This window comes from Phytophthora cinnamomi (genome assembly GCF_018691715.1).
Source record: "Phytophthora cinnamomi strain GKB4 chromosome Unknown Contig104, whole genome shotgun sequence".
NCBI classification, from domain to species: domain Eukaryota; phylum Oomycota; class Peronosporomycetes; order Peronosporales; family Peronosporaceae; genus Phytophthora; species Phytophthora cinnamomi.
The window spans coordinates 212,633-231,051 of NW_027151037.1; the positions used below are offsets into that span (position 1 = coordinate 212,633).

At 57.5% G+C, this 18,419-nt stretch overlaps 9 protein-coding genes across 9 annotated transcripts; 5 read left to right on the forward strand and 4 right to left on the reverse strand.

The window, feature by feature from the left end:
- Positions 1-3,075: 3,075 nt before the first annotated feature.
- Positions 3,076-3,802, forward strand: IUM83_05913 (Transcriptional activator Myb; the record flags this gene model as incomplete). The annotated part of the gene is made up of 2 exons (XM_067930076.1): positions 3,076-3,682; positions 3,735-3,802. The coding sequence occupies 2 exons, from the start codon at positions 3,076-3,078 to the stop codon at positions 3,800-3,802; spliced, it is 675 nt and encodes a 224-aa protein (XP_067782669.1).
- Positions 3,803-5,020: 1,218 nt separating this feature from the next.
- On the reverse strand, positions 5,021-6,825 carry IUM83_05914 (Pyridine nucleotide-disulfide oxidoreductase; the record flags this gene model as incomplete). Its single annotated transcript, XM_067930077.1, has 4 exons — positions 5,021-5,531; positions 5,610-5,794; positions 5,874-5,975; positions 6,058-6,825. 4 exons carry the CDS (start codon positions 6,823-6,825, stop codon positions 5,021-5,023), a joined length of 1,566 nt encoding a protein of 521 aa, XP_067782568.1.
- A 202-nt stretch (positions 6,826-7,027) lies between these two features.
- IUM83_05915 (Pre-mRNA-splicing factor ISY1) lies at positions 7,028-7,970 on the forward strand (the record flags this gene model as incomplete). The annotated part of the gene is made up of 4 exons (XM_067930078.1): positions 7,028-7,110; positions 7,228-7,334; positions 7,428-7,849; positions 7,953-7,970. 4 exons carry the CDS (start codon positions 7,028-7,030, stop codon positions 7,968-7,970), a joined length of 630 nt encoding a protein of 209 aa, XP_067782673.1.
- Positions 7,971-8,406: 436 nt separating this feature from the next.
- IUM83_05916 (cytochrome c oxidase subunit IV) lies at positions 8,407-8,724 on the reverse strand (the record flags this gene model as incomplete). Its single annotated transcript, XM_067930079.1, has 2 exons — positions 8,407-8,528; positions 8,616-8,724. The coding sequence occupies 2 exons, from the start codon at positions 8,722-8,724 to the stop codon at positions 8,407-8,409; spliced, it is 231 nt and encodes a 76-aa protein (XP_067782734.1).
- A 464-nt stretch (positions 8,725-9,188) lies between these two features.
- On the reverse strand, positions 9,189-9,878 carry IUM83_05917 (Proteasome activator complex subunit 3; the record flags this gene model as incomplete). The annotated part of the gene is made up of 4 exons (XM_067930080.1): positions 9,189-9,401; positions 9,471-9,673; positions 9,743-9,806; positions 9,870-9,878. 4 exons carry the CDS (start codon positions 9,876-9,878, stop codon positions 9,189-9,191), a joined length of 489 nt encoding a protein of 162 aa, XP_067782730.1.
- Positions 9,879-10,003: 125 nt separating this feature from the next.
- Positions 10,004-12,376, forward strand: IUM83_05918 (bardet-Biedl syndrome 5 protein; the record flags this gene model as incomplete). Its single annotated transcript, XM_067930081.1, has 3 exons — positions 10,004-11,370; positions 11,923-12,069; positions 12,139-12,376. 3 exons carry the CDS (start codon positions 10,004-10,006, stop codon positions 12,374-12,376), a joined length of 1,752 nt encoding a protein of 583 aa, XP_067782569.1.
- A 549-nt stretch (positions 12,377-12,925) lies between these two features.
- Positions 12,926-13,523, reverse strand: IUM83_05919 (Bardet-Biedl syndrome 7 protein; the record flags this gene model as incomplete). The annotated part of the gene is made up of 2 exons (XM_067930082.1): positions 12,926-12,971; positions 13,039-13,523. The coding sequence occupies 2 exons, from the start codon at positions 13,521-13,523 to the stop codon at positions 12,926-12,928; spliced, it is 531 nt and encodes a 176-aa protein (XP_067782807.1).
- A 281-nt stretch (positions 13,524-13,804) lies between these two features.
- IUM83_05920 (solanesyl diphosphate synthase) lies at positions 13,805-15,718 on the forward strand (the record flags this gene model as incomplete). Its single annotated transcript, XM_067930083.1, has 7 exons — positions 13,805-13,954; positions 14,028-14,125; positions 14,226-14,546; positions 14,613-15,024; positions 15,121-15,288; positions 15,362-15,500; positions 15,609-15,718. The coding sequence occupies 7 exons, from the start codon at positions 13,805-13,807 to the stop codon at positions 15,716-15,718; spliced, it is 1,398 nt and encodes a 465-aa protein (XP_067782782.1).
- A 169-nt stretch (positions 15,719-15,887) lies between these two features.
- Positions 15,888-18,230, forward strand: IUM83_05921 (NAD(P)-binding domain; the record flags this gene model as incomplete). Its single annotated transcript, XM_067930084.1, has 1 exon — positions 15,888-18,230. The coding sequence occupies one exon, from the start codon at positions 15,888-15,890 to the stop codon at positions 18,228-18,230; it is 2,343 nt and encodes a 780-aa protein (XP_067782810.1).
- Between the last annotated feature and the right edge of the window lie 189 nt (positions 18,231-18,419).

Here is an 18,419-nt window from a genome sequence, read left to right on the forward strand (position 1 = left end):
TATCGCCATGTTCACCGATCCGTGGAATTTCTTATGGCTACGTGTGTCGGGCATCCCCTTGTACTTGTATAGAATCCGAGCGATCCCATTGACCTCCGCCGATAACCGTACTAGTAGAAGGCTCCAATTTTACACCGTCATATTGCCATACGATGTTGACGAAATGGAGGAACACGCAGGAGTTGCCGCCGAAGACTTTCAGCTTCTCGACTCGGCGAGCTCCAGAGATATCCCCATGTCGATACTGTTGCAAAGCGGTTAACGGTGGTCGTAGATTAGGCACTTCCGGCCAAGTACGCGTCATCCTTCCATTCTCAATTTGAAGGGCGCATGCGGTGCTGTTGCGATAAGTGCCAAACTCTTGAAAACGAAAATGTAGATAACATCATACGGAGTATGTTCGGAACAGGTTTGGTTTCCAATTTGAGACGACTCATGTAATTGTTCGAACACCTCCAAGCGTCGACATGTCCTATTCCGTCACCTTCACCAAGAGCAGCCATGTATCGTGAGTGGGGCGAAATTTGGAGTGCTCCGTTCGCTTGCTGGAGTAGATAAAGCTTCGTCCACGCTTAAAAACCTTCGGTTTGGGCATCAACAACATGCCAGCAATGCCCCAGCCTCTGGTCTTTGTGAAAGACACCTTCAACTACAGTTCACGGGCTTTAATATGGGACCGATAGCAGCAGAATTCCGATATCACCAACTGCATCACTTTGTCAAAACTCCGATGCATCGTCACACTCGTGTTGCTCGTTCTACTCATAACCGATATCCCGCGCACCGGCCTTGGCATACACAACTTGCAGGAATATTATCCGGTGCCGCTCATGCCCAGCACCGCCGTCCGCTTCGGGCCCTTCAACTACCCTGTTGTGCATAGCTACCGGCTCGGCAACGACAGCAATTCCGAATACACTAAATTCGCAGGACTCAAGGGCGATCAACCCGTTTCAGCAGCTCGAGTCTGGTCGTACCAATACGACACCACCTCCGTCGGTTTTCGAGGAGCCGTGGAGCTGCTGAACGTGACCGAGTATCAAAGACACATCCTCACCTCAACGCCATTGGTTCTTTGTGGTGCACAGCTGCTCTGGCCAACGACTGTTCTAAGCGTCCACTTCGCAATCACTACTCAAATACCTTCGTCGTGACTTGGTCCACGTGTATCTAATGTCAGCAAGTTCCCACACACCAAAGCTGCCAGGTTCGTGGACCCCACATGGCATCCTCATCTACCGCTAATATGGTTCCGGGGCTTTCGTCGCGACAGAAAGTGGGCCACTGCAGCCACCAACTTGCAAGAACAGTTCAACAAAGCTCGTTGCATATTCCACATTACAGAAGTGCAGGGTTTTGCTCCGTATGAACATCGCGACGATGACCGATCCGTTGAATCTCATTTGGCTGAGGGTGATCGGCACCGAATTGTACTTTTACAGGGTCGACCTGGTCCGATCTCGTGGCAGCAAAGCCGCTAAAGACATGTCGAGCTCGTACGCCATCATTTTGCCATATCACGAAAATGACATGGAAGAGTACGCAGGCCTGGATATTGGCGAGTTTCAACTGCTCGACTCGGCAATTCCTCGAGATATCCCCTTTTCGCACTGCTTCAATCTGGATGGTAACGACGTATCAAGCTGGTAGCGTAGTCGGTAATTGTTAAGACACACAGCAATTTTGGCAAGCACCGTGTAGTGGATGCCGAGGTTTGACAATCCTGGTTCCACCGCAGCTGACTCAATAGGTGACCCACGTGTCTGTCTTTATTGACAAGAATGGGTTCACTACTCAACAGGCCGGACAGACTGTAAGTGTCTCCTCCGGTATGCTTCCTGCATATCTTAGAACTTGTATGCCCAACTGCACATTTATCTGGACAGAGTCCAACGGAGACGACGAGCTGGTTACCATCAGACTCCGACCTCACTCCTCAATCTTCTATCTATCGATCAATACACGCGGCATCAGTTCCCTGCGGGTTAGCCACCCGCATCGCCCTGTGTTGATTGAGTTTGAGGCCTTCAGACCCGGGACCCACTACACACCGTCCGTTACCGCAACCCACACTATTCTAGCCAAACACTTTTAGCAACCAACACTATTCTAGCCAAGCACTTTTAGCTCCTTCCACCTACTATCCAGCTGGTAGTGGATAGATGTAGTCACCAAAGCATGTGTGGAGGCCCACACACATGCGTTCCAGAGAACGAAGACAACGAAGTGCGTAATTCCATCACGACAAGAAACCAAAGTACGACGGCACTTGCGCAGACAAGTACACAAGGGTGGCAGCACCACCTACCACAATCCGATATCACCAACTGCATCGCTTTGTCCAAACTCCGATGCATCGTCACACTCGTGTCGCTCGTTCTACTCATGACCGATATCCCGCGCACCGGCCTTGGCATACACAACTTGCAGGAATATTATCCGGTGCCGCTCATGCCCAGCACCGCCGTCCGCTTCGGACCCTTCAACTACCCTGTTGTGAATATCTACCGGCTCGGCAACGGCAGCAATTCCGAATACACCAAATTCGCAGGACTCAAGGGCGATCAACCCGTTTCAGCAGCTCGAGTCTGGTCGTACCAATACGACACCACCTCCGTCGGTCTTCGAGGAGCCGTGGAGCTGTTGAACGTGACCGAGTTCCCGTCTTTCTTGCTATACGAACCCCAAGCAGGCGAGCCAAAGAGGGATGCCAATAGCTTGCTTGACTTCGCCACTGCGTTCACGATGCTCGATGCGTTCATCGATACAGCACGCACGGAGCTGCGACCGGCAAAGAACGTATCCCCCAAAACGCTGCGCTACGCCACCAAACACAACTGGATCGACCGATTGCACCAATATATCGTGCGTTCTGCATCCAAGAGTCCCGCCTGGAGATTGCATTCGCTTCACGTCCCGCACGTATCTCCAGAAACCAAGTCTCTCCGCATATGCGCGGATGCCGCCATCGGTCAGCGCTTGCAACCTCGACCACGATTCTGCAACCACCCAGGTATTTGGAAATGCGCCAATCCGTTGAACGCATCGGCGACCCCTGTTCGGCTCTGGCATCACATGGATCTGCGACTGCAAGTACTTCAGCAACGCTACCCAGACTTGGAGATCGACGTTGCGTTGGTGTCAACTCAACGACTCTCAACCACGTCGGGAGCCGTGCGCTCCACCTTCTACAACTACGAGGCACTCGAGATTGTCGTACTAACGCGCGGCAGGCGCTGCGTCAACACCACCATTGACGCCTCATCAGCAGATCGAAACTCGACGACGTGCACGACCGTCTTCGTAGACGACTACCGCTACGAGCGCGACATCGTCCAGACCAACCTCGTCGACTGGTACGGTATCATCTCGATGCTGCGAGGCGGGGCACAGGCATACGTGTGGGTCCGTTTGATTTTGCTGGTCTATGGTGCCTACGTCGCTGCGGGTGAAACACCTGCGTCGAGTTCACGTTTGCTGTCGGCGGTGTTGATCGTGGCCAAGATTCCGTTTCAGGTGATCGTGTACTCGAGTTTGCTGCCAGTGGTTGGCTATGTGGCGGCACTCGTTCTTGACAGCAGCTTCATGGATATCTTTTTCGAATCGTACTGGGCTTCTGTGGGAGGTGTTGTCAGTTTCAAACTTGTGCCATTTCTCAAAACTACCACCGTTCAGATGCGAGGTGTGTGGTTGATCGCTTTGCTCGCCAGTGCGGTGTTGTTTGCGATGAGAAGGTCAAGGAACCATGGCGACGGTATCCCGGGGATTCGTGGGCTTCTCATCAGCTTTACGTCTTCCTTAACAGTCTTTGGGCCATATAAAAATGTCCGCTATCGCGATATGAATATCACGAGCATCGTAAAAATCCCTCACGAAGGCCAAATAATGGACATTGTCCGATCATCGAATCCTGATGGCTGCTTCAATTCGTCCTCGTACTTTTATGATGGCACCTCGAGAACAATTCGCTTGTCCATCGCTGCGGTCGCCATTGTCGCCCTTATTCTGAAGCTGTTGGGATATTTCACGCCTCGAGCCAGTTCGGTATACCGCACAACCCGTGGAATGATAATTAAAATATCACGAGTTGCTCCTTGCGGGATCGAAAGTCTTTGGGTGAACACTTCACCAATCATCCATTTCAGTGCATCGATTCGTTCACAAGTCAACGCCTTGGCAAGGAACTCCACTACGATCAAAACTTTGCGCGTTGCTCCATCGCATACACCCGCCAACGCAGAAGAACCGTTCCAAAACATCACTGCGGTAGAGCGTCTATCAAGTATGTATCTGTCGGACTTTTGGAGGGGAAAGCAAATACCGAAGAAGGTGAAGGCACCTAAAGGTGGTTTATGCTCACGCACAACGGAATCTCACTCCATCCTGCACCTCATGAATATTGCCATGATGACGGATCCGTGGAATTTTTTTTGGTTGCGTGTTCTCGGCATCCAGTTGTACTTGTACAAGATTCAACCTGTTCAATCTGCAGCCGATGGCCCAACCGCATCATATACAGTCATTTTGCCCTACGCAGAAGAAGAAATGGAAGTTCGCACTGGGCTGAGTTCAGCCGATTTCCAACTTCTCGATTCGGCAAGCTCCAAGCATATCCCGTTATCGGTATTGCTGCAGTGTGGCTAAACCCTCTGAAAAAGTTTTTGATAAATACGTGAGTCGCTGAAGATGGAATTGCCTTGAAAATGTAGTCGAACTGCCTTACCGATTTGTAGCGGCATATCCTGAACTGTGCTTGATCCGGCAAACTGTTCTGCTGTGGGCGCTGCTCCAGGTGCATTCAACGAGTGGTAAATTAGAACAACCTCAACTTTATCTGGGGATACACCCGGGTTTATTTCGTTTGCACATTCTATCTGGGTCGATGTGGTAGGCTTCAGCATGGATAGTTTGCTGATCACAGCAGCCCGGAAGTACGTTCATGAATAGGTCATCGCTATCGTTGTCTGCTGTTCCATAAGTACTCCCACGCACCACCGCCATCGAACTAGGCATTTTGTAACTAGTGCTCATCAGTGTTGCGACTCAGGCGTCCCAGTCCGTTCAACGCGGCGACACGGTAGGCTTCAGCAAGCGTCGGGTAGTTGAACACAGCATCGCGGAAGTACGTTAGTGAACATCCCATCGCCATCGCGACCTGGCCAATGTGGATAATCTCCGTAGCGCCCTCTCCAATAGCATGCACACCGAAGAGCTTCAGTGTATCCGGGTCGAAAAGGATCTTGAGCGTGCCACCAGCCATCGCGCCCATCATCTGACCCTTAGCCAATTCCGAGTACTTGGCGATACCAACCTCGTAGTTCACGCAAGCCTTCGTAAGCTGCTGCTCCGTTTGACCCACCATCGAGATCTCCGGGATTGTGTAGATGCCGTACGGGTAGTTGCCATTGTCCAATTGGCTCGTCACTTCCAGCTCCTCGTCGGGGTTCCACATGTGGCAGGAAGCCAAGCGGCCCTGCTCCATGCTCGTCGACGCCAGTGCTGGGGCACCGATGCAGTCACCCGCAGCATAACTGGAGGCAGAAACAACATAACAACAGGGGATTAGAATCGTTATGGTGAAGAGATGCAACAGCAACTCCCAAGCTTACATGTGTGGCTGGTCGGTCTGGTAGTTCTTGTTCACGTTGATCAGGCCGCGGTGGTTGCGCGAGAGCCCCACCGCCTCCAGGTTCAGTCCGTCCGTGCTCGCCTGGCGACCGACCGTGTACAGCAGCGCGTCGGCGCTGAGCACCTTGCCGCTGTCGAAGAAAACCTTCACGCGGTTCTCGGTCGTCTGCCGCCAATCAAACACACAAACACAAAACGTTAGCCTCTCCACACCTGCACCTCCTCCAGTGCTCCAACCCTCATACCTCCACTTTCTTGACGGTCTCGCCGAGCAGGAAGCGCGCGCCGTTGCTCTGCATCTCGTACGTGAGGTTGCTGATGATCTCGCGGTCGCAGAAGGACAGGATCTGCACGTCAAAAGTCACCACCAGTTAGCCGCGTAAACCTCCACCATCACGCACACGTGCAGCAAGCACAACGGCCACTCACGTCGGGCCGGCCGTCCACCACCGTGACCGAGTGGCCGGGCACGACGTTGACCATGGAGGCGTACTCCATGCCGATGACGCCGGCGCCCATGACGATGAGCGAGCGCGGCAGCTGGTGCATGTCGCGGCTGAGGATCTGGTCGCTGTCGATGACGACCTTGCCGTCGATGGGCACGAGCGGGTTGTGCGCGGGCCTGGTGCCGCACGCGATGAGGAACTTGTCGGCCTGCACGCGCGAGAGCGAGTCCAGGTTGCTGTTGCCGCCGCTGCTGCTGTCGGCGCGCCGGGCGTCCGCCTCGTCGCGCACGACCGAGATCTCGTGCTGGCTCTCGAAGCGCGCGAAGCCCGGCACGACGTCCACGCGCGCGGCCTTGAGCTGCGCGCGCACCACGTCCTCCTCGGAGCTCACGACGCGCTGCACGCGGTACAGAATGTCCTCGATCGTCACGGTCTTCATGCTGTACGACTTGCCGTAGAAGCCGTGGTGCCGGTAGCCCGACAGGTGCAGCACGGCCTCGCGGAACGTCTTGGACGGGATCGTGCCCGTGTGCACGCACACGCCGCCCAGCGACGCGCGCTTGTCCACGATGGCCACCTTCTTGCCGCGCTTGGCCGACTCGAGCGCGCACTGCGTGGCGGACGGGCCGCTGCCGATCACCACCAGGTCGTAGGCCGCCACCTGCGGCTTCAGCGCCTGCGTCGCCAGGCCGCGCCCGGCCCAGCTGCGGAGCGCGCGCGCGCGGGTCGCCGTCGTCCAGAGCGCCGCCATCCTGCGGTCAAGGTGAAGTGCGAGTGCGGGGTCGCCCCAGGCTCGTTGAACCTGCGTGATTGGCCGAAAGTCGCCCGTTACATGCGGGAGGTCGCGCCTGGTGTGGCGCACACGTCGCGCAACATCCGCATTGGAATAAGCCAAGGCGAAGCACCCGCCAGCTCTCGGACGCCTCGTCGACGCGCTCCTCGACTCGGACGCGATGGCGCGCAATGAGGAGAAGGCGCAGTCGCTGCTGAACCGATGGACGTCCATGAAGCAGGACTTCGCGGACACCTTCAAGAAGTGAGTGCGCTGACTGGCGGGCGTCCGGCCTGGTGGCCGGCTGCGCATATCCCTGCGACCCCACCGCCATTTCCTGCCGTACTAACGCCTTGGCGTCTGTTGCCGCTGTCGTCGCAGTCGCCGGCCGTACCTGGCGTCGCAGTGCGACAACCTCAAGGACGCCGAGCGCTGGCGCCGCCAGATCATCCGCGAGATCTCCAAGAAGGTGGCGGACATCCAGAATGGTGCGCTGCTGCTGCTGCTTCTGGCCTAGAGAATGAGTCCTGGCTGACGACGCTGTGCTGTGATGTGTGAATTTGACGCTTGTGGCGCTGCAGCTGGGTCGAGTGAGCACGTGATCCGCGACCTGAACGACGAGATCAACAAGCGCATCCGCGAGAAGCGGCACTGGGAGCGGCGGATCGTGCAGCTGGGCGGCCCGGACTACGCGCGCACGCAGCCGCAGGCGTACGACGCGGACGGAGAGGCGGTGAGGGGCGTCGGGGGCTACAAGTACTTTGGCGCCGCCAAGAACCTGCCCGGCGTCCGCGAGCTCTTCCAGAAGGAGGAGCAGGAGCCGCGCAAGCGCTCGCGGCAGGACATGTACAAGCACATCGAGCCCGACTATTACGGCTTCCGCGACGACGAGGACGAGCAGCAGCTCAAGGACGAGCAGGAGGCAGAGCAGAGGTTACAGCAGCGCGCCATGGACGGCTGGGACGCCGCCGAGGCCAAGCGCAAGGCTCAGGTCGCCGAGCTGGTACGTACCCGCACCGCAGCTACGTCGATTGTCGAGGCGCAACGCACCACTGGGACGACCGTGCTGACGATAACGTCTGCGTCCAATGTGCTATGTGCTCCAGGGGATACCCACGCATTGAAGAGAGACGCCAGCACTACAAGAGGATTTCAATAGGCAGCCTGGCGGATTTGCTACCGATAGTCGTTGCAGTCGGTGCTGGTGGTTCAGTCAGTCGGCGTCGTTGACACGCGCCGCCGTGACCACCTGCACCACTGGGAATAGAGAGGTTCAAGCAAGCGCACGTCGTCGGGAGATCAACCAACTCGAAATGCTACCGGACCGCGGGGAAGTGTGTTGCTTTTTTTCTGCTTTTTCCTTTATTCATGAGTATTGACCTGCGGGGAGCGCGAGCACCAAGTCGCCTGCTGTGGCCGCTATTGCTGTCGTCCGTCCGTCGGTCAAGCTGCTCGCTCCCTCCCCCGTCAGCCCCGCGGCCAATAATTACAGGAGGAGGGGGGCCGACACACGCAGGCCTCGGCAGACACGCACACGCACGCATGGCTCGCTTTCTGTACTTAGTCCTTGAAGTGGCGGATGGGGTTGGCCTTCTGCGCCTTGGCGTACTCGACGGAGGCCGCCTGCCACTCGGGCGAGGTGGTCTTGGGCGAGCCGGGCACGTCGCCGCCGAGGTCCGGGCCTGCGATTGAGAGAAGAGAGAGGATCGCAATGGTCAGTCACAGCTGTGGGCATTGATACATTGACACATGGCCGCAGTGGGCCGCACCGGTGTAGCGGAAGAAGGCGAAGGTGCCGTAGGCCACGCCCAGCACGGACGAGATGCCGACGGCCATCATGGGGCCCTTGGACAGCGACTTGGACAGCTGGTAGAACATGGCGCGGGGCGTCGAGGAACTCGCGGTAGCGGTGGCTTTTGGAGACTGCGGCCGGCATGAACCACCAGGCTGAGGCCCCCCTCGCGTCTGCGGCCACGGTCGAAGTTGCAAAGACCCGCGGTTGCCATACACAGCGCCATATGCGGACCTGCGCACAAGCTCCGCAGGGATTATCGCGCCATTGCGGCGGTGCAGGGCTCGACAAAAGCGGGGGCCACAAAGGACAAAAGACGAGGTGCTGATCCCCCACTTTTGACAGACTTTCGGTGCTTCACTTCACCTTTCGCTTCAAGGCAAGGCAAGGCTACGACGACGTCCGAGTATACAAGTATGCTTGCACTTCAGCGTGTACTAAGTATCATTCAGTTTAAGTCGCGGCGCAGCGAGACGCCCCCACCTTCTTCGTAAATATCTCCAGCAAAACGGCCTCATCATCCTTCCTCCACCTACGCCTCCACCCCGCCTCAATTGAGCTCTTGGATGACCGGGCGCGGCTTGTTGCTCGGCTTCTCGATTCGCATCTGGAACGACGACTCCTCTTCCTGCTGCTTCGACCCCGCGCTCGCGCCAATTACTTTTGCAGTTGTCGCGGCCTTGATCTGTGCCTCCGTGTCCGCGGCGTCAGCGTCCGCCTCGCCGTCGCTGTCGTTCTCGTCCATCATTCCCAGCGCGAAGTTCTGCACAACAACTCAGTCAGCATGACACTCACCCGCTCTCTCAGTGCAGCAACACACGCAGCAACGTACCATCTCAATCACCTGCGCCTTGCCATCCTTGCGCTCCTTGTCGTCGCTCCCCGCCATAGCGTCGTCGGCGTCTCCGTTGCTCTGCTCCTCGGCCTCTTCCACCTCGATGTTGTGCTTGTCGCCCTGGCCCGCAGCCACCGCCTCGCTCAGCTTCTTGTTCTCCTCCGCCATCACAGGCAGGAACGCTTCCAGCCTGGAGAACACTGCAGCAGCACCGCAACAACAATGCACTCAGCACCACACCAGCTTCAGCCGAAAAACTGCACACGTACGCGCGCTCTTGGGCAGATTCGGGAAGGACGGAGGCTTCTGCGGCTGGTCCTGCATGGCTGCGGTCTGCGAGTAAGTCATAGCAATCAGTATCTGCTCAGCACATCCACCGCCGCAGCGCTGCCGCACCTGGTACAGTAGCTGCTCGTTGACACTGTTTGAAGTCCTGCCGTCCACGAAGTCGCGTACCACAAGTTGGTGTGGCGCACACAAATCGCCAAGTTGAAGCGACGGATGGCTACATGCACATGTAACACCGCAACATGCCGGCGGACGGGCGGCGCATCGTGCGCGCCAAGCCGCGGCGCGGGCTGTCCAGCCGCCTGCGCTGGCTGCGCAGCGCCGCCAGCGCCAAGGTGGACGTGGTGGCGCAGCAGGTGCTGGACCACGACGGCGGCATCTTCCGGGCCGTGCGCGCCAACGACGCGGACGCGGCGCTGCGCCTCATCGACGAGGACGAGCAGTGCCTGACGCTGCGCGACTCGGTGGGGGCCGCGCCCGTGCACATCGCCTTCCTCTTCGGCCACTACGAGCTGGGCCGGCGCATCGTGCTGCGCTGCCGCGCGCTGGCCGCGCTCACGTACACGTCGGGGAAAGCGCAGGAGCCGTCGCCCTACGAGGGCGAGAACATCCTGCACATCGCCATCATCCACCGCCAGACGCAGCTCGTTCAGTGGCTCGTGCGCGAGGCCCCGCAGCTGGTGCGCGCGGAGGCCACGGGGAAGTTCTTCGGGCCCACCAAGACCTGCTACTTCGGCGGCACGCCGCTGCTCTTCGCGCTCGCCTCCAACCAGATCGACATGGCGCTCCACATCCTGCGCGCGGCCCAGCGGCTGCAGGAAGGGCCGCTCGAGGAGGACGACGCGGAGGCACTGGCCTCCATCTTCACGTGCGACCAGCACGGTAACAACGTGCTGCATCTGGCGGTCATCCGCGACCTGCCCGACGTCTACGACTTTGCTCTGCAGTACGTTATGAACCTGCTGGCGAGTGGGGGAAAGCGGTTCGCTCCAAGCAAAGTCGGCCCAACCATCCCCGAAGAGAAGCCAGTCGATGAGGTGCATGAAGTGGAGAGCATGATCGTTGTGGAGAAAGCAGTACGACCGCCGTCGCCCGATGAACAAGTGCCCACTCCATCCGATGACTTCAGGGAAGGCGAGATCAATCTCGTGGAGTTTCTCAAGAGCGCAAGTGACGCAGCACACACTCGAATGCTTCAGTTCCTGATGCAACGTAACTCTGACGAGCTGACGCCGCTGTCACTCGCAGCAGCTATCGGCCAGCAGCGCATGTTCCAGCACCTTTTGCGCCATTCGTCCTCCGTCGCGTGGCGCTATGGTCCCATCACGGCATTTCACGTGCCATTGTTCGATCTGGAGCAGCCCGAACTGCGCCCTGATCCTGATCTAGGGCGCTTTCAGCGAATGCATGATCTGGTTGCGTCGCTGCCGTACCCGTTGGCACCCAAGGGAAGGAAAGGCTACCGAACAGCCATCCAATGCCTCTGCTCCACCGAGAAGATCTCGAATACACTGTCGGACGCCCACGTTGCCATGCAAGAAGTTGTATCGAAACGCCTAGAAATGCTGAAGATGCTCGAGATCCAACAGCTTCTGCGCAAGAAGTGGAAGTACGTCGGAAGGCTACGCTTCCTTTGGCGCCTAGCCATTTACTCTGTATTTCTCGTCCTGCTGAATGCGACTACGCTCGCTCCATTCAGCAAGTACACTGATGGACCACGCGGTGAGGCAACAGGACTGGGTTTCGCTGAAGCAGGGGCACTCGCTCTGGCGGCACTAAAGTTTTCGAACGAGAGCAACCAAATTGTGCTGAATTTCCAAAGCTACATCACTGAAGGTGGTGCTGGTCGGCTCGACAATATCTGTACAATCGTTACAAGCTTATCGCTTTTCGCGTCTACCGCTGCGCGGCTTGGGCACCACCAGGACGCTGGAGACGCCCTGGCCGCAGTCGCACTCATCTTTGCGTGGTTCTACATGTTTTTCTTCCTGTTGGGGTTTCGGACGACAGGGCCTTTCGTGATAATGATTTTGCGGATGATTGCCAACGATGTCGTGCGCTTCCTCTTGGTGTACGGCGCGGTTCTGATAGGATTCTCTCAAGCCATTTATGTTGTTCATGACGGTCGAGTTGGTCCACACGCATTATTCGTGCGAATGAGAATGCTGCTAGTGATGGGATTCACAGGTGAGGTGAACTATGACGGCAACTACAGCTCAGGAGGGAGAATGAATCCTTTCACGCAAGTGCTGGTGCTGTCCTACGTTATCCTTGTCATGATCATCCTTGTTAACCTGCTCATTGCCATGCAAGTAGCTTTGATGAAACATACGTAGTGCGCTTCAGATGACTAACATTGCTTTGTGCGGATGCACAGGATGGGTAACACGTATAGTGAGGTGCTGGAGGAGTCCGAGCAGCGTTGGTTTGCTGAACGAGCGAACATCATGGCCTCAATCGACAACCAGTGCCCTGCTGAGTGGAATCACCAGGCTCGAAAAACTTTCGCCATACCGCTGCAGAATCGACACGGTGAAGAGATGCTGTATCTCGAGATGGAAGTGAAGAAACTCGACGAGTGGATGCATGACGGTACTCCATTAACAGACAAGTAATTCTATACTCTTATGTTCATGCTGCTGGAGGAGACAACGGTCGTCGCTCTGTCGTTCTGATAGGATCGATACGTACGGCAACATCCGGACCGAGGCATCTGGGTGAATCCACCACAGCAACAGAGTGTTCAGGTTTGTTTGATGTTTCACTCAGATCTCTGCCTGCGCCATCTTGCACCCCATCGGAAGGATTTACAGGTTCATCCTTCAAAGGACTTTGCATATGCTTCCCCGGGTTGGCATTTGTATGCCTGAGTTTTGTGTGTAGCAACTGGTCCAGCATATTTTGTTGCGACGTCAAGCGCTCGTGCAGTAGTCTATTGCGCTCTTCCAAGTCCTGTTGAATGCTGGCAGAGGACGCTGGAACAGGTATGTCTTCCGTCTGCGTTTCGATAGTCTTGTTTTTGTTTTGTTCGGGAACTGTGGTCTCCGAACACCGCCGTCGTCCTGCGAAAGCGACAGTTTGATGCACTGTTAATCGCTCCACGACCTCTTCCTTGATGCTACGATGCGGCTTGTGATCTCGTATCCGTCGAGCCCCTGCCTCCTTTACGCCACGTTGGTTCGTTGAAAGTTGCAGCTCCTCAAATAAATGCTGCATTTCCACAGCACACGGATACGACACCAAGATGTTAGAGTTCATCTTCCTCGACGGGTAATACCGTTCGTCCAAGCTCACCTGCATGCGCGCAATGTCCCTCTTGGTTTTTGGATCGATACCCCAACTCTCCTCCTTATCCACCGCTGAATCGTTTTCGTTCGGCGCAAAACGCACGCTATTTCTCCTGGTCATAGCTTTTGTCGGCCGTCCATTGTCCGTCTGAGTAGCCCTCGTCATCTTGGTGATCGAGGGCGGAACAACAACGACCGTTGCCCGCAACTTGCCCACCTCCGCCCTCAACTGCGCAGTCTCGCTCTCGTGGTGCTGGATGATCTTCAGCAGCGCCTGCACGCCGCGGTCGTACTCGGCCATCCACTCCGCCTCTTTGCACCTCAGGTGCTGCGCCGCCGCCACTTCAGCCTGGTGCGCTCGGCCGCGCAGCTCAGCGACCTGCTGCTCCGCCCTTCGGCGTGCCTCATCGAAGCTCTTTAGCTGTACGCGCAGGCTCTGGTTCTCCTCCAGCAGCGACGCGCAGGTGCGCCTCATGACGCCGAGTGCGCACGAAACGACGCGAGCAGAGACTGTAGCCATCGCGTCACGCCACGTTGGACTCACTTCAGTTTCCTACAGCTATCGTCAATTTTCGAAAAAATTGATTGCGCATCAGACAGTGACTTTGTATTCAAATTCCCTATATCAGTACATCGCGACATACGGGTATCGCCAGTGTTGCCGCGACCCGTAGGATTTGAACCAGGTGTGGGCGGCTCACAACCGTCGAGCAAGTGCGTCACAAGTCTGCGGTCCAGCGCGCGCAGCCCCCCGAGATGAAGCTCCTCCTCCGCCGCGGCGCGGCCCTCGCGGCCCAGACGCGCTGCATGAGCAGCCTGCGCGAACAGGCCGTGCGCGTCATGGCCGGCAAGATCCGCTCGGACCTCGAGTCCAACCCGAACCTGTGGCTCAGCGCGTCCGCCGTGGTGCGTCCTGCCTGTTGTGCTCTGCGTCCAATGCCAACGCTCTCTCTGACCGCCGCCATTGCGCCGTGACTAGGACGAGCCCACAGTCTCCATCCTGCACCCGGCGCCGGGCTACGCGCTCGCCGGCAGCAGCCCCGAGGTGCATCGCGATCTCAGCCTCGACTTCGACAAGTGCGTCATTGGCCTGCCAGCGGGCTATTGGTGCAGTACGAGCTGATGATATGCGGTGCTGTTGTTGTTGTTGTTGTTATTGCTGCTGCTGTTGCTGCAGGTCCGTGAGCGAGATGGAGGTGCCGCTGGCCTACCTGCCGACGGACCCGAGCAAGCTGGCCGACCCCTTCACGCTCGTGGAGCAGGACATGGTGAGCGTCACGGAGAGCATCAAGCGCATCCTCGGCTCGGACCACCCGGTGCTGGCCGCGGTTGCGCGCTACTTCTTCGAGCATGATGGCGGCAAGAAGGTGCGCCCCACCATGGTGTTGCTGGTGGCGCGCGCCGCCGAGGCCCACCGTCGTGCCACGGGCGCCCCGCTGCCCGAGACGCAATCCGAGGAGTACACGCACGCCGCGCAGCAGCGTCTCGCTGAGATCACGTACGTTTTTGTCTGCTGAAGTTGTTGTGCTACGAAGCGCTGACTGGTGAACTATGGTTGCTGCAGTGAGATGATCCACACGGCCAGCCTGATGCACGACGACGTCATCGACGAGGCCGACACGCGCCGTGGCCGGCCGTCGGTGAACAAGGTGTTCGGCGGCAAGATGGCTGTGCTCGCCGGCGACTTTTTGCTGGCGCGCTCGTCCGTGTCGCTGGCTCGGCTGCGCAACCTGGAGGCCGTCGAGCTCATGTCGACGTCGATCGAGCACCTGGTTAAGGGCGAGGTCATGCAGATGAAGAACGCCGATGCCCGCGACGACATCACACCGTTCGAGTACTACCTGCGCAAGAACTACTACAAGACGGGCTCGCTCATGTCCAACAGTTGCAAGGCCGCGCTGGTGCTGGGCAAGCACGACGAGCACATCTGCGACCTGGGCTTTGCGTTTGGCCGCCACATCGGCCTCGCCTTCCAGGTAATGCAACGCTATTGTCATGCCGTCTCGACACTCTTGTTGAAGCTGTCCGCTTCGATGGTCGACACGTAAGCTAACGCTGGTCTTTCTCCGCAGTTAATCGACGACGTGCTCGACTACGAGGGCGTGAACACGGGCAAGCCGCTGCTGGCCGACCTCAAATCCGGCCTGTCGACGGCTCCGCTGCTGCTCGCGCAGGAGGAATTCCCCGTGCTGCGCGAATTGGCCAAGCGGAAATTCTCGAAAGAGGGCGATATCGAGATGGTTCGTAATTGTGTCCCCGTGCGTCGGTGGACAATTCGGGTGGGACTGACGGTTGTTCTGTCCCGCGTTGCAGGCTAGCGAGCTAGTGGAGAAGAGTACAGGTATCGAGCGGTCCAAGGCGCTGGCCATCGGCCAGGCAGAGCTGGCAGCTCAGGCGGCCATGCAGTTCGCTCCTTCACCAGAGCGAGATGCCATGGTGCGACTGGCGCAGCGTGTCGTCTACCGATCCAAATAGAGCTACAGTGAGCAGATTGAAACACTCGCATGCAGTACAGGATGCCGTCGACACGACGAGGCCAAAAAATGATAAAAACTGTCAGGACTCAACGACTTGTACGAACTGGCCGTGGTGGAGCGTGTCATGGTCGTCTCTTGCAGTGGTGAGACCGAGCTGGGCGATCGAGAAATTTCGTCAGCTCGGCTCGCATGATCTAACCACCCTCACTATGATCGTTGCATGTGCCAGTTAGGAGCAACGGCGGCGAAGAACTTAGCCCCTCGTCCCAGAAGAAGAAAAACACGCCCATGTCACCGTGGGCATTCCACCATTTACCATTACGGTGAACATCCCGAGTTTTTGAGAAGCAGCTGAAGACAACATGGGCATCCAACTGCGCAAGCTGATGCGCTCTCGGGTTATTGTGGTGTTTGGCGCTACCAGTCGCATCGGACGCTCGGCAATGGAGGTGTTGGCGGCGCAAGAACAGGTGTCTGTGGCATTAGTGGCAGCAGTCGAGAACACCAAAGATCCGCGGGTGTTGCGGCTCAAGCATGCGACCAACTGCTTCCTCGTGCAGTGCAATTTCGCACAAGGTGGGAAGGACACGCTGCGTCGAGTGGTGAGGAATGCCGACGCTGTGCTTCTCGTCCCGGCACTTTCAGAGAGCGGGGTGCGCTTTTCGAGGCGTGTCGTCGACGCTGTGGCAGCCGAACAAGTTTTGAGGCTTGTTGTGATCAGCAGCATCCTGGCCTCGCCAGAACTGCTGGGTCGTTGTCGTCAAGAGCACGCGAAGGAGCGACCAGCAACCGAAGCTGTCGGCTCAACACCTACAGAAGTCACCGCCCTAGAAGGGTTTGAAGCTGTGGAGGTTCACGCCAGAGCCAAACTCCCCGAGCAAGGCCGCTGTGTGTCGCTGCGGATCCCCCTTCTCATGGAGACGCTGCTTTACTGTCGCGACGAGCTGTTATTCGCTAATCGCTTCATCGGGTGTTTTGGATCGGACACGCATGTGCCTTGCATCTCCGTTCGTGATGTGGGGTATGCGGCTGCGGAGGTGTTGGCGAACCCGAAGCGAAAGTACGAGATGGAGTATCGGTTGACCGGTGGAACTAACGCGAGCTGCTCGCCGCATGAATTGGCGCTCTACCTGACAGGGTTGCTTGGGCGTGAGATCAAGTACCGAAAGATGAGTGACGCTGGTTTCCTGCGTGTGATGAGGGAGAAGCACACGCCTGAACAAGTGGCTCAAGGCACTGTCGGCCTTCGGATCTTCCTGGAAGAAGCCGCGGAGAGTGAAGCTCGTGGTAAAGTCGTGACAACTCAAGGCCGCCAGGGAGAGCCCCACCCACTGCATTTACCCGATGCATTCCGCAGCACGAGCAACTTTCGTGTGCTTACAAAACGTGAACGCATGACTCCCCGACAATGGCTGCAGCGTCATGCGGCCTTGCTGTTCGGGAAGAACCCGCAAAACCAAGTGCAGTTGTTCGTCGTAGGCTCGGGTGAAGCCCTCTTTCTCGAAGTTAGCAAGTTCGTGGCGAGTCAGATCACGGCACCTTCAGCGATTCCTCCGAGTGATGTTGGCGAGAGCGCCATTCCGACTGTTCTTCCTGGACATCACCAACGTCAAGGCGTGGATGGAGGTCTCCAGCAGGCCAAAGTCACGTTGTGCACTGTCAAGGCGGCCCCAGGTAGTTCCGGACAAACCAGATCTTCAGGTGTGCCGCTGCCACCTACCGTTTATCAGCTCGAAGGCGCACCGCCGTCGCCGATGGGAGACTTGCTGAAGCAGCTTTCGTCGCTGGATGTTGTGCTGCTCATTCCGCCGCTCCGACTCGGAGGCCGAGCTTGCCTTGACGTGGTGCGTGCCGTCGTTCACGCCGCCGTGCGTGCTAATGCATGGGGTGTGGTGCTGGTGAGCTCCATTTTCGTTGGCTCGCCCACGAAGCAGCAAAGCGCCATTATTGAGCAACTGGAGGAGATTGAGAGCTGTGTCAAGACTTCGGGAGTCTCGTATACCATCGTTCGCCTGCCGCTCTTCATGGAGTACTTCCTGGCGTTGTCGCACTGCGAAGAAAGTAGTGAAAGCATGGGGAGTGTGGAAGAGGAGAAGCACGAAGTGCCTCCCGTTGACGAAGGAGAGTTTGAATCGGATCTCCAAGCCGAAAATCACGAGGAAGGTGAGGCAGGAGAATCGCCAGCGCCGACCACAATGTGGCCTCTGCTTGAGCCGTCCTTGGCGTCTGCGAGGGTGTACTTCATGGCGCTCGAGGACGCTGCCAAGGTTCTTGTTGCTGCAGCCTTCACCTTCCCGCTGCATCGTGGAAAGACCAAAGAGCTCTACACCTCGAGCTCGACGATGAAAGAAGTGCAGCGAACGTTGCAGCGCCACGCCAACAAGGCTCGCCCCGTTCGCTTGAGTCGCGTTGATGCTCTCCGTGAACAACCTGGCCGCGAGTTTTGGCGTGTTGCCTACTGGCCTCGTGCGCACACGCAGCAGTTCCTAGAGTGCGCGGTGGAGTTCTCGAAGGACGTGCAGATTGCTACCGAGACGTCAGCTGCTGTTGGCGGCAGCGTCGACACCACAGTCATGGTGCTTCCAGTTTCGCAGAGCTTCGAGGACTTGACGGACCTGACGCCACTCACGCTTGACCAGTGGGCTGAATTGAATTCCAAGCGCTACACCCAAGTGCTCTCCGCCCACCACCGTGTTGACGAATAGCATGCCCCCCCCCCCCCCCCCCGGTTTGACTGGCTTCGTGTTCTCTCTTGACGTTGCAGCTGCCTGTGCGTTCTCCATTTGATGCCAGCCAAAAGCCCCGCCACCCCTCCACCCCTCCTAGGTCTGGCTAACACTCAAGCAAGAAAACAATCGTTGAATTTCATTTTGCAGTTGCATATACATACATGC